Source organism: Hemicordylus capensis, chromosome 1, assembly GCF_027244095.1.
Source record: "Hemicordylus capensis ecotype Gifberg chromosome 1, rHemCap1.1.pri, whole genome shotgun sequence".
NCBI classification, from domain to species: Eukaryota; Metazoa; Chordata; class Lepidosauria; order Squamata; family Cordylidae; genus Hemicordylus; species Hemicordylus capensis.
Genome location: NC_069657.1, coordinates 34084772 through 34099218, shown reverse-complemented (window position 1 = coordinate 34099218; position 14447 = coordinate 34084772). Strand labels below are relative to the sequence as shown.

The window sequence follows — 14447 nt, the reverse complement described above, 5'->3', positions numbered from 1 at the left end:
ATTTTAAATTTGACATAATTGGTTGAAAGTTTAAGAGGAGAAGGAGACTCTAAAAACAGACATTGTTCTGATAAGACCAAATATATACTTATATGGCTACACAATTATCTGTCATACTGAGTTTAAATCTGTGCAAAAATAACTAAGTTGTAGCAAAAATTTATTAGACAAGAGCTCAGTTTAGACCAACACCCGCCACCACAGTTACAGGCGGCATTCACCTCTTCAGATGCACAACGCTGCTCTAACTGTGAGCAGTGTGGTGAGGGAGAGTGAGTGATGCGCTGGGGTAGGACTTCCACCTATTTTGTAATGCTATAGGGCCTTTTAAGCTTGACATAGCTTAGGGCCACAGCATGGGATAATCTGGCCCTGCCTGAAGGTCACACACTTGTAGGAGAAGAATGTCAGTTCAATCCCCAAACAGCAAAGCAAAACCAATTTGGTGACAGCAAAGCAAAAGGTCTTCAGACAGTTCTTTAGTATCGAAGAACTACAAGGATTTATTTAAAGAAAAGGTTACAAACAAATGTGAAAAAGCCTGCAGCTTAATTTCAGCTGTAGCTCATGGCTGAAGAGAGAGACCAAAACAAACAGCCATCTCTGGCGAGACAAAATAGAGGCTAATACTGGATGAACAAGGAGGGGAGGAGCCCAGCACTTTTATCCATGTCCCTAAAGACCCCAGTGGTTACTATGGGACATTGCAGCTGAGGCTGCCAGGGTCCTAGCTCCAACAACACCTGGCAGCTGCATGTTTGTGGTTAGTGTGAAAGGGGCCCAGTGTGCATGTACAGAGGGCTTTCTCACACAAGTGCTGGAAACATGGTTTCTGAGATGTGTGGCCAGCAGGTGAGTCAGTGGTGTGGGCATCGGGCACCATCACCAAATGTATGAGGGGCAGAAGCTGAACAGCACTATGTAACAGGATGAAAATATTGGTCCCAGAATCTGCACATTTTCCTCTTCCCTCCATTCCTCTTCCGTTTTTAATCATGTGTCTTAGATTGTAAGACATTATTTTGAGCTGTCAGATGCCTTGAGTGCTTCCAAAGAAAGACGCTGTATAAAATGCAGCACACAGATAAATAATTATCCCAATTGACTGGGCAATGCATATCTCCTGTGAATGCTGCCAATTTGTGCACATTCTCTATACCTCCATTTGAATGCACAAATAACAAGTCTTTGTAAAAATACATGAGGAAATGCACATTCACCCCACAACAATTACAATGAATGCACACACAAATCCTAGCCGTCCTGATTGCAGACAAAGGTTGAGAAATTTGGATAGTGCTTGAAGGAAAATCTCCAAAGACAGGGCAAGGGTCAGACTAGACAAGTGCTTACTTATGTTAGTTGGAGGTTTAACCAGAAATACCTCAGTGGTGGTTTAGGACCTCTATGTGCCTGGGGCAGGACACCAAATATTGCCCCCCACCTTGTGTGTACTTTCCTCCCCACTTTGCCTTTTTATTAATTATTATTATTATTATTATTACATTTATATCCCGCTCTTCCTCCAAGGAGCCCAGAGCGGTGTACTGCATACTTAAGTTTCTCTTTCACAATAACCCTCCTCCTCCTCCTCATTCCGCTTTTGCAAGTTTTTATAGAAAGCAGTGTGTATATACATATTTGTAGTAATAGTAAAAGTAAGTGTGGGGAGCAATTCAAATTGGAACCACATGTTAAGAAGGGGAACTTAACTCTTTCCCATTGCACAGTTTTTCCACTGATATTTTTCCCCAACTCTGCAATATGCCCCCAAAGAAGCTATTGCAAATATTAAAACTGCTTCTGGCATGGGGAGAGCTTTTCAGAGCAACTTGTGATATGGCATGGACTTCTGCTGCTCAAAGAAGAAGATAAATCAAACACCCCACTGAGCATTCCTCAACTCATGAGTAGCTTCAGGGGTCAGCATCATTGAGCAGTTGCCAAGGACCCAGAACTCACAGCAGGACCCACTCCTGATCCCTGAGACCACAACTGTGCCCTTAGCCTTCATGTGGTGGTAATGGAGCAATTCTCTCAGGGTCCACACAGGTAGGAGGGCGCCCATGGAGGAGGAGTTTGTCAATGGCCCCTGAAACCTGGAGCTGGTCCTGCCCTTGTGTACATCTAATGTACCCAATTTATTCAGCCTAATGTGTATGCCTCATTCATTCAGAGCAAAACATGGCTTTTCTTGGCACACAAGTAATTCTTTTTCTGTGCGTTGAGGGTGTTATATTCAGGATCAGTAAATTCTGTGCACCAGGTGCATAGCTATAATTGAATAAGGGATGGGGAACAAATGTCCTTGGGCTAGTGGCGGGGGGGGGGGGCTGACAGCAGAGTGATAGCTTGGCCTTCCCTCCCTTATGAAGGTGGCAGTTGGGCAGGAACAAAAAGTGAAAATCTTCACTTTTGTCCCAGGGTCCACTCCAGCCTTGCTACTAGTTGCTATGCCCCTACTGTGCAGTGTCCTCTTGAATACAGCCCAGCCTCCAGACTCCTCCCTCCTTTCTTTCTCTAGGACTAGCAGACACGTTGCTGTAGGCCTGTGTTTACAAGCCTGCCATGGAGTTGAATAAAACCTTGTTTTAAAACCTGTTATGTTACCAACACCTCTGTGAAATTTGAGTTCAGCAGTCAAATTTCAGTGGGCTACACTGTGGTATACACACTGAGTTTTGGATATTGTATTTTAAAGAAAGCTGGAAGGTTGGGTTCAGGGAGGAAAAGAAATATCTCGTTCTGAAACTGTGTGTGTGTGTGTGTGTGTGTTTTAATTTGGAAACACTAATTGGAATATTCCTATTAAAATTAAATAGGAAACATTCCTATTAGAGAAAATGCAGGAATTCAGCTTATTTTAAGCCAAACTTTGGGTTACGTCCTATTTGACTCACAAGTATACCCCTCAGGTTCTGGTGTGGCTGCTGCACGCCCCCATAAAATATTGCAGACTGGCCAATTTTTGAATGATACATATCAGGAATTAACATGTACTAGCCGACCCCGCACAGAGCATCTATGCACTCTTTGGGGCCAGTGGTTACCTCTCTCCCCTCCTTCTGCCCCAGTCTCTGCTTCTGGGCCCAGCCACCTCTCCTCCCCACTGCACTTCTGCCACCCCCTTTCTTTCCCCCCTCCTGGGCCTTGCCTCTGTGGCCGGGCCTGCCACCTCTGGCCTCCACGCCGGGCTGCCATGGTGGCAACCAATCCTCCTGGGTGCGCCTCAGCCAATCAGGTGCATCTGCTGCCCAGCCAGTCAGCTGGGCTCTGGGACGCATATTCCAAGGCAGACCCAGGAGAATTAGTATAATAGATCATTCGCACAGTATCACACTTCATTGTAAGAATATACAAAGAGCCTCACTGAATCAGACCACAGGTCCACGTAATTCAGCATCAGCACTGGGTGGCTTGACAGATGCCAACATCCATTCCCTCTTGTTGGATCCCCAGTAACTGCTATTCCATGTTATCCAGAGCAACTGCCTCTGAACCTGGAGGTTCTGTTTAGTTGTCAGAACTAATTTGTGCAGATAGCCCTCTCCTCCATGATATTGTCTAATCCCCTTCTAAAGCCTTCAAAGTCCGAAGCCATCATGAGGCAGTGAATCCCGTAAGGTCATTATGTGTTGTTGTTGTTGTTATATTTTTACATTTATATATTATGTAAATATATGACTATATTTATATAGTCATGCAAAAAAGTACTTTTTTGGGTGGCTCTTGAACAGGGCTGCAGAACCTTGGCACTCCCTCTATTGTTGGACTACAACTCCCTGACTACTGGCCACTGTGGCTGATGGGAATTCTAGTCGATCAACAGTAAGAGGGCCAAAGTTGTGCAGCCCTGGTCTTGAATTTTCTACTCATCTGTTTCACAGGGGGGAAACCATGGCACAGCAGGGAAGCAACCTGTCTGGAGAGCAGGAGGCTGTTGGTTTCAATCCCTGCTGGTGTGTTTCCCAGAATATGGGAAACGCTTGTATCAGGTAGCAGCAATATAGGAAGGTGCCTTTCTGCATGGGAGAAGGCAATGGTAAACTACTCCTGTATTCTACCAAGAAAACTACATGGCTCTGTGGTCACCAGGAGTTGACACCGACTCGACAGCACAACCTTTCCTTTTCCTGCTATTACTACTACTGCTGCTACTACTACTACTACAAATAATAATAATAATGATGATGATGATGATGATGATGATGCCCTAGGTGCAATTCCAAAAGACCTTGAAGAGCACCTCAACACCATAGGGCCCACAGAAATCACCATCAGCCAATTACAAAAAAGCAACACTACTTGGAACAGCCTATATTCTGCGATGATATCTATAATAATAACAGCAACAGCATTGATAATAAAATTCAGCCATCCCAGGTCCTTGGGACGGACTCTATGTCTGGATAAAACAAACCAGTCAATAACACCTGTCTGACTGTGTAAATAAATAATTAATAAATAAAAATAACAATAAATATACCACTTTTCAATAAATGTTCTCAAAGTGGTTTTACACATAGAAAAATAAATAATAAATCAATAAGATGGTTCCCTGTCTCCAAAGGGCTCATAACCTAAAAAGGTAGACACTATTTTCTTTATTTATTTAGTGTATTTTTATACCGCCCTAACCCAAGGTCTCAGGGCGGGTCACAACAAACCCTCAGCACCTGAGGGATGCTGAGTTTGGATAAGGACAGGGTCTGCCTACTGCTTCTTCCTCACGAGTCACTTTATCAACCTCCCCATCATGTCTCTCTCCCTTTGGGGCCACGTGACACACGTGCATCTCCCACCATCAAGTTCTTTTGCTAAAAGCAGCGGTCATGTGATTCATCATATTCTCCTTGCTTGGGCATGTACTGGCCACTCAGAGAACATTATGCACACCGGCTTCCTGCCCTCAGCCTTAAAAACAAATGGCACTCTTGCACGCCATCATAAGCCTTCCAAAATGAGGAGGCTGAGCATGGAAGCCGTTTTACATGGACAAGCACGCAATGGTTTTTCAGTGTCCACCACATGCCCAGGAATTGTACTCGCTGGCTTGAGGTTTTGGATTTGTTACAAACAGGACACTAGTTCATCTAGTAGTACCATGCCCAAGATATATATTAATGCAGCATTGTTGGAAATGAGTGTTTCCCCAGCATGTTTAATCCATTCTCGCAGGTCCCATGTAAACAGTGTGAAGGTTTCCAGACTCCATCTGGTTCGTGTTACTCACTCAAATACAAATACACATGCCTCAGGAATTTGCAGATGGACACTGTACTGCCGCATATAAAACCCTTCACAGAGTTCACTGTCTGCCACCTCCTCCTCTTCTCCAGATATACCTGTAGGGCTGATAAAATAGTTCCTCAGTGTCCATGGTGTGAAGGGTAAGCCGGGTATAAAACCCAGTGACTAAGTATCACGGGCCCTCCTTTCTAACTATCCGAGCTCAAGTTCATGACTAAAAATGGGTTTGTAAAAAAAGAAGGAAAGAAAACACCCTTGACCACCAAGGACTGCCTCTTCCTGAAAGCCCCTGTTCACATAAATACAGGAAGTCGCAAAGACAGAAGCTGCTAAAAACACATTTACTTGGAAGTTTATTCTCATTGCGGAGCCTCCAGTCTTTTGGAACAACGGCAGCCAAAGCTCAGGTTTCACTTGTGTTGAATTTATAATCTGCCTAAAATGTAAGAAGTTAAAAAAAAGGAAGGTGGGGGGTGCGCTACCCTTGAAGGGCGTGGAAGCTTTGTGAGGAAATGCCTGCCAAGGTATAACTTTTTTCATGAGGGAAATCTAAAGGGATTCTGAAGGGAGAAGCACCTCCATGGTCTAGCTGTGAAGATGAAAGCATCAGCGGGAAAGCAGGGAACTGGGTGAGTCCTGAAACTTTGTCAACTGTACTTTTTTTTTCCAAGTTAAGGTTCCCCCCCGCCGTCACTCTGCTTGCTTGAGAAAGAATCGCTCGCTCGCTCGCTCGCTCACATATATCTGCTTGTAGGCTGTAGGGGGGTGTATCAGCTGTGCAACCACAAAGCCTATAATGTACAGCCATTCCTTCACTGAGTGCTAATAAATACCTTTTTAAAGCAATGTGAGCTTTTGGGAAAAGAAAAGAAAGAAAAAGCATGTATTTTGGAAGGCGGGAGAGCTGGGTAGAAGGACCTGTTTCCAAGGTACTACTGTGTGGATCTGGAATCATAACAAAGCTTTTCTGTGAATCCTGAGGGGCGGCTGGCTTTGGATTTTGCCAGCTGTTTCACATGGATTTGGCTGGAAAGTGTGGAAAGGCAGGGGTGCCACCTTTTTTCCTAGTTCTGCTCCTATGCTTTTAACAGTAGCCTCCATGCCAGAAAAGTTGCACCTGTTTAATGGTTGCATGTCAGGTCGCTGTTAAAAAGCACCAAGGCAAGGCCAGTAAAACAAAAATGTGGCAACCCCAATGGTTCAGTGCCATATGATGCTGGAACATTTGGCTTTCAGACAGAGAGCATATACATATCTTTTACTTTATGGTCTAGCACAAAGATAGATGCTGTGTTTTAAGTGGTTCTGCAAGTAAATGTGCATCTTTATCTTCTGCGATGAGGTCTGGATAAGCAATTCTACAAGTTCTTGGAGTGTTTAACTTGCATAGAGAAAGGCAACTATTAGGGTGCCTATGGGCTAGCACAAGTGATGTCACCAACCCTCATGCACAGCAGTCCCCAGAGTAGTTTTGCAACTGCTTTTAAATGTTTGTGAGGGTGAGGTGTAGGGGTGTGCACAGAACCAGCTGGTGCAGTTCAGTTCGAGTCCAGACTGGACCCAAACCGAACTGGGCCAGTTTGGTCCAGCACCCCCTCGAACCGCCCCCCCCAGTTCGGTCCAGTCCGGGGTGTGTGTGTTCATTAACTTCTAATTTTTTTTTAAAAAAACCCTTTAAAAAAAACTTATTCCCTCTGGGGAAGTTGTTGGAGGCGGCGGGGGGGGGGGGGAATCCACGGAGGTTCCCCTCCCACCGCTGACCTCCCTTGATGTTCATACCAGCCGGCTGGCTGGTTCTTCAGCCCGTTTGGGCCTTCCCCCTCAGGCTCTGCACCCATTTTGGAGGCAGCCGCATCTGCGCAATTGGCCTCTGTGTGGCCTGGGTCACGCAGAGGCCAATTGCAGTGATGTGGCAGCCTCCGAAATGGCCACCATGCTGGAGGGGGAAGGCTGAAAAGCCGGCTGGACAGCTGGTATGGGCATCAAGGGAGACTGGTGGGGCAAGGGGGAACCTCTGAGGACCCCCCACCACCACCAACAACTCCCCTGGAGGGGGTAAGTAATTTTTTTTAAACATTTTTTTAAAAAAAATGTCCACGAACCCCCCAAACAGTCGGGGAGTGTTTGGTCTAGGGATGGACTGAACAGAAGATGGTTCGGTTCAACCCTGAATGATTGAACTGAACCAGTTTGACATAAAACATGTTTGCACATCCCTAGTGAGGTAGGGGTGTGTGTGTGTGTGTGTGTGTGTGAAGTTTATTGATGGGCATATATACAAATAAAAATGTGTGTGCCACTTCTAAGAGCAAAACGATAGTCCACTGGATGCATGATGGAAAGTGCAATATTGAGGTTTGTAAAACAGGGTCAGGTTCACAACGTGGGTAAACTGTGACTCATAAAACCCATTCTGACTCCTTTTAAAAATAAACAGCTTATGGGAGGGGGAGGGAAGAATCAATGGGCGGTAAGAAGGGGGGGAATCATGGGAGGTGAAAATTGAGCAAGGAAGATATGCGCTCTTTCTTGGTTTATCATCCGTTGGAAGTTACTATGTATTGATTATGATCTAAAACAAAAATAAACAGCATGCCCTGCGCTGTTGCACAGCTAGTTTTCTCTACTCATTATAAGGGTGTCCCAAAAGGAAAGGCCTTTACCTGGAACACTTTCCGCATTGCACTAAGCTGCCAAGCCAGCAGCACAGGAAGCCACTGTCTACATATGCTTTACAAGGCAGAGTTCCAAAGACTTGGTTTCCTGTATAACTTGCCCTTTATGAAGAATCCACCCTGTACTTCCATCCTCATGGTTGCAGAGCAAAGTTTGCTTGTATCTACAGGCATGGCAACATAGGAAGCTGCCTTATACCAAGTCAGACCATTGGGCCCTCTGGCTCAGTATTGTTTCCCTCCATTGCCTGGCAGTGGCTCGCCAAGGTTCCAGGCAGAAGTCTTTCCCAGCCCTACCTGGAGATGCCGGGGATTGAACCTGGGACCTTCTGCATGCAAAGCAGATGCTCTGCCACTGAGCTGTGGCACCATCCCATAATGCAAGGGTTCCCACCCTATGGTACTCCAGATGTTGCTGTACTATGACTCTCATTATCCCCAGCCACAGTAAGTTGTAGCTGGGAGTGATGGTAGTTGTAGTTCAGCAACATCTGGAGTACCCTTATAGGTAGGAACCCCTGCTATAATGAATGGCAGCGGTGGAACACATGTTTTGCATGCAAAGCAGATGCTCTACCACTGAGCCACCGCCCCATCCCATAGCAAATGGCCATAGTGCAGTGGTGGGACACATGTTTTGCATGCAGAAGGTCCCAGGTTCAATCTCCAGCTAAAAGTATCAGATAACAGGAGAAACCTCAACCTGAGACCTTGCCAAGCTGATATCAGTCAAGAGTAGAAAATACTGGGCTAGAAGGACCAATGTTCTGACCCAGTATCACACAGCTTCATATGTCCATATCTGTATCAGCATTAGGATTGCCAGTCCTCCAGGGTCCTCCAGGGTTGGCATGGAGTCTCCAGGACTCGGCATCCACCTCCAAGGGACTATTGGAGATAGTGGATATCTATAAGATACTGGATATCTTAATGGCTTAATATAGTGAACAATATTGGGGTGTGTGTGTGATATTGGTGGCGGTGGGGGTGTTCCAGGAATAGCTTCAGCCACAGTCGGCAACCCAAATCAGCAGAATCTTCCCACATAGCTAAAGCAGCAACTACACATTTTTAGCCATGGCACAATGGTTTGTTGCCCATTTTCTTCCAAAGCCGAGGACAGCAGCTTGCTTGGAAAATGCCAGGTGGCAGCAGGATTATTAGAGAAGGAGATGGCTGAGCTGAAGAGGGGGAGCTGGTTATATCCCTCTGTTCCAAGAAAGCCTTCCCGATGAATCCAGATGACGAATTTCCCCACTGCATGGAGATGTGTTTGCAATCAAAGTAATGTGGAGTCCACATGACCACTGGATACTTCAAAGGCCTTCACAAGCAGCAGCTTCATAACCACAATTCTGGTTTGCAAAACTGTAGTGCGAATGAGAAAGGAAATAGAAAACCAAACAAATGTGTGATGACTAAAACCAAAATCTCAAAACAGCTTTTTAAAAATTGTATATATGTATGCCAGCCTTGTGATTGTAGGGCTCTTTACTTGAGCTTTTGTGATATGGCTATAATACAACTTCAGTGAGGTGATGTAGAGTTCGAAATTACTTCCATGAATTCCATGAACCAAACAAATGTGTGATGACTAAAACCAAAATCTCAAAACAGCTTTTTAAAAGTTGTATATATGTATGCCAGCCTTGTGATTGTAGGGCTCTTTACTTGAGCTTTTGTGATATGGCTATAATACAACTTCAGTGAGGTGATGTAGAGTTCGAAAGTACTTCCATGAATTTTAATTGCTTGGATATTATTATTTATATCCTACTTTTTCTCTAAGGAGCTTAGGGCAGTGTGCATGGTTCTTCTCCTTACCTTATTTCTCTTTACAACTCTGTGAGGTAGGTTAGGCTGAGAGGGGGTTATGGGCACAAGGTCCCCCAGTGCCCATCATGGAAGAGAGAGAATTTGAATCCAGTTCTTCCCAGTCCTAGTCCAACACTCTAACTTCTATACCACACTGTCTTGCTCATGATAGAGTAAGAATTCTTGGCTTCTTACTGGAAGAGCTAGGTGGAGGGTGAAAAGGGAAGATTTGGGGGATCATATTGTATGTAAGCCATCTAGTGGCTCAGCAGGGAAATGCTTGACTAACAAGCAGGAGGTTGCCGGTTCAAATCCCTGCTGATACCTATATTGGGCAGCAGCGGTATAGGAAGATGCTGAAAGGCATCATCTCAAACTGCGCTGGAGGAGGCAATGGTAAACCCCACCTGTATTCTACCAAAAGAAAACCACAGGGCTCTGTGGGCGCCAGGAGTTGAAATTAACTTGATGGCACACTTTTACTTTACTTAACTTTATTGTATGTAAGTCTGAGGTTCAGCCTATCAAAGTCCCGGTGCTGAAACTAAAAGGCGTTTTCAGTAGGAAACAGAAACAATCGGAGGAAGGTAATGACATAATGACCCAAATTCCAATGAACCAAGTGTGTGTGTGTGGGAGGGGGACATAGCATGCTAGCCATTGCAAGGACCTTCTGTCTGATTTATACATCCTGGGATGCAATCTTCCAGGCTAAAGACACCCAGATACCATAATGAAGTGCACAGGAGAAAGGCCTGTGTTGACAGGCATGGAATGGAAACATTTACATGCTGAAGATATCAGTAGTAGTACAGTTGCCTTGCCTGGTTTCATTTTGGTGTTCAAAATACAAAGGCGTAGATACTTGCAATGACTAGAGCTAGTAGTGGTGCCATTTCATATCTCAAGATGAGGGGCCAAAAAGAATTTAAGAGGGGGTGCAAAAAGGACAGCAAAGTTCAAAGCTTTGCCCTTTGTTCTATTTAGGATTAAATCGTAAGCAATTTGTGTACATTAAGAGCGTTTGTTGTAGCTACTTTTTATACCTTGTCATAACTGTTGTAAAGTTATCAGCACCATTCAAATAATAACCAATATCAAAGGGGTATGATATGGCAAAGGGGTCATAATTAGGTAATCTAACCCACTGAGAATAGGTTGGGATAATTTTGACCACAAGACTCTTAATAGTTCACTTTACCAGATAAAATGCTCCAGGCGAGCGAGTCAGGCTTTCTATTTGTTTTGTTTTGTTTTGTTTTGTTTTTATTAGATTAGATTTATAAACCGCCTGATATAAAATCATCTCTATGTGGTTTTTCACACAGGGCTTTTAGCTTGCATCTCCTCTCCTCTGGAATGGAGGGTGTGCATTCACATATCGGCCAGATTTACCCCCAAGCCCCTGCAAGCTATCAGGGAGCACTCCAGATATGATTCAGGTTTCTCACTGTGTGTTAATATTGTAGCCCAATTTATATCCAGGGTTAAAAAAAATCCACTTGTATCCGGTTTTGGGGTCAACTTCGAACTCGCAGTAAAGCCTGCTGGGTGAAAAACGCACCCTTTGTTGACATAAAATTAAAAAAAGTTAAAACAACCAACAATCTAAAAGCAATTAAATCAGTTAAAGACAATTTATTTATTTTATTATTTATTTATTCAGTTTCTATACTGCCCTTCCAAAATGGCTCAATTAAAACAATGTAAATTTATTGAAAAAGAAACAGTAATTCTTACTTATTTAAAGTTTGAGAATAGGTTGAGATCGAATCTAACAGTCTATAATAAGAGTCTATAATAATAACGGTCTATAATAATAGTGACATCAGCTGCCCAAGGTTAGACTACAGAAATCCCATTGATTTTGAAGAGCTTTCAGCCATCTTCCTGAATGCCTCAGTGTTGCAATCCTACTGACTAGTCTTCAGTGTGTTGGCTGAAAATTTTTAGCCCTCTCTATCCCTGTTCACACAACACATGTACAGTCTGTGTACAGTGTATGCATGTACAGATCTGTATGCATATACAGTTATTCACACATTATGTTCAACACACTTATAGCTGTACACTTCCTATCTCTATCCTGACTTTGAAAAGCCCTGTATTCAGCTTTGCTTTTAAAATGAATACATGTACAATCATTCACACAAAGACATTTACATGTGTAGACACCTGTATGCATATGCAATATAATTTCTGAAAAGGGCTTGTCTCTCATATTCCCACCCACAAATACACACACACATACAAGGGATATCTAAGAGGATTTCACACAAGAGAGAGCTTTTCGGAGAGCAGAAGGCAGTATGATAGATGTATTGTTGCCTATGGTTGTATACATTTGTCTCCTGTTCACAGGTTTTGTTCATCTTTTCTGCTGCTTCAGAAACTTGCAAGTTTGATCTGAGTTAGCAGCGAAATGATGGTGTACATTTAGAAAAACAATGTTTCCATCACTCCATGATCAACATTTGAAAGAATCCTTTCCTGTTTCCAGCCTTTAAAGGCAAAACTACACTTTACATTAAGTATATGCAGCCTTTGCCAGACAGTGGGATCAAAAGGACCCATAGAAGTGGAAATGTGGATAAAATTTGATACCAGTCTTCTACATTTCCTTGTTCTTCAGATATTCTTCACTGAATGCGAAACTGAAGCTGGCCAGAACCTATTCAGAAATGTTTGCACGTACAAAAATACCACTCTTTTTGACCCCATTATTTTTGCTGCTGTTCCTATACTGCCAAAAAGAAATGTTTAACAAAAAATTGGTCCCCCCTGCCCTTTGCAGCTGGGATCATGTTCAATGCAAGCTCCAAGGTTTTTCATTTTTATGAAAACGTGGCGTATATTTGACCCCATCTCTACATTAGCAAACTACAGTGGCTGACATACTGTTCAAGTGTATGTCAGCCTAGTAACATTGCCTTTGTGCAAACTGTGTTACACAAGAGTAATTGTATTATTTCCAGTGTGTGTACTCTTGCATCATGCAATACTATCATGCTGACATATTCTTGCACAGTACATCAGTCACTTTTTATTGGGGTGAAGGTTAAGGCTAACGTGCAGGGGCATGGCAAGGGGAGAGGGGACCTGTGTTCACATATGAGTGGTCTCCACACTCGCGACAGCACCCGCCATTGCAGCTCACGTATACCCCAACTCACCTGGCTCCAGCCATCCTCCTTCCATTGGCCGGGCTTCCAGCCAATGGAAGGAGGGCCTGCCAGGCCAACCCCTTAGCTTCCTTCCCAGTCAGGAACTGGGCTGAGTGAAACCATGTGTGCAGGGCCATCTTCTCTGCAGATTTTCAGCTGGCCCAGTACTGACATCTCTCTTCACCTCAGTCTTTCTTGCCACATGGTCTTGGACAGGGGAAAAAACTTGCTTGGAAAGTGGACTAATCCTTAAAGACAGTGGAGCTGTTCTCACGGCCAGAGATTCCTGGGTAGAAGAGGGTTAACCCAGGAATGTCTGGTTGTCTGCAGCAGCAGAAGCCACACAGCAGCAATGTCGCTGGGTAGTCTAGACTCATTACCCAGGCTAAAAGTGAGGTAGGATATGAGGCGAACCTGTCCTCTTTTTTATTTTGGTCATCTGCAGCACCGTCACAATTTAAACTGCTCCCGTGCTACCAGTGGCCATCTTATGATAGAGTCAGGTGGAAAGAGGGGCCAGGCAGAGCGGAGCTGCTGTAATAATGAGAGCTGCCTCTCTGCTGCTTCTGCAGTCATTGTAGATACCTGGAGGACCCAGCTCCCTATTTCAGTACTGGAGATCTCCTCTCATGTAGGTGTGTGAGCAACAGAGCCCAGAGCAGGTGCTGGTTGTCTGGGAGGAGGCAGGTAGGATCCTGCCTTCCCTTCAACTCCCCACCATTTAGTCATAAGAACAAGGTAAATACTTTCTAAGAGCAATCTGACCCATTCTCGGCTTGAGTTTGAAAATGTCAGGCAAGCTTCATTAACAAGGTGAATAAACTAATATAGATGACCTTACCTCTATAAGTATTAAATGTGTAGCAAACTCTTAGCTCCCCTAGTAATGGTCTTTGCTACCCCTTTGCTCCCCCAAACTAGTTCTAGGGTCTCCCCTGTTCCAGGGGAGTGTGTGCCAATGATGCTTTTTGAAGGACTTGAAGGCAGTATTTTGGAACTGTTATTCTCTGTGCACACATTTGTTTTCCTCTCTTGGCCTCTGGTCAAGTGGTTTTTGTGAGTGTTTGAAGCTCTTCAAACTGACTCGTGTTCTGTCAATGTAACGTCCCAAGTCAGTCTTCATCGTTGCAGCACAGCAGATTCTGTCCTTTATGCAGATGTGATGGTTTTTGGGTCCCGTTCCAAATGAGGGCTAAGCCAAATATTTATACGGTTCTCTTCTTCAGCAAGCAACATTCAGATTGCTTGGGGGAAAATGTGTTCAGTTATGTCCCCCAATATCTTTTCTGCTGCTGTTCTCAGCAATACCTTCCTCAAACAAGTTTACATGGGTCTATACGATTACCCTCCTGACAGATACACAGGCTTTTGAAATAACACTGCCCCTATATGCAATTCTTATGGAGCAATTTGAGTGGTTCCCCAGTTTTCCACATTCTGCATGCAGTCCATTACTGTGATCCTCACTTTATAGGGGGGAAAGCTATTTCCTGCAGCCACTTCCATGGAGAAAGGATACCTAGGTCAACATTCACGTTGCTCC

At 44.2% G+C, this 14447-nt stretch overlaps 1 protein-coding gene across 1 annotated transcript in view; it reads left to right on the top strand.

Annotated features, from left to right (window-relative positions):
- The first annotated feature begins 5383 nt into the window (after positions 1–5383).
- Positions 5384–14447, top strand: part of RIN3 (Ras and Rab interactor 3) — a 132296-nt gene continuing 123232 nt past the window's right edge. The window contains exon 1 of the mRNA XM_053269651.1: positions 5384–5879. Within this exon, the coding sequence (XP_053125626.1) occupies positions 5848–5879 (32 nt within the window). The 5' untranslated portion in view covers positions 5384–5847. The remainder of the gene's footprint in view (positions 5880–14447) is intronic.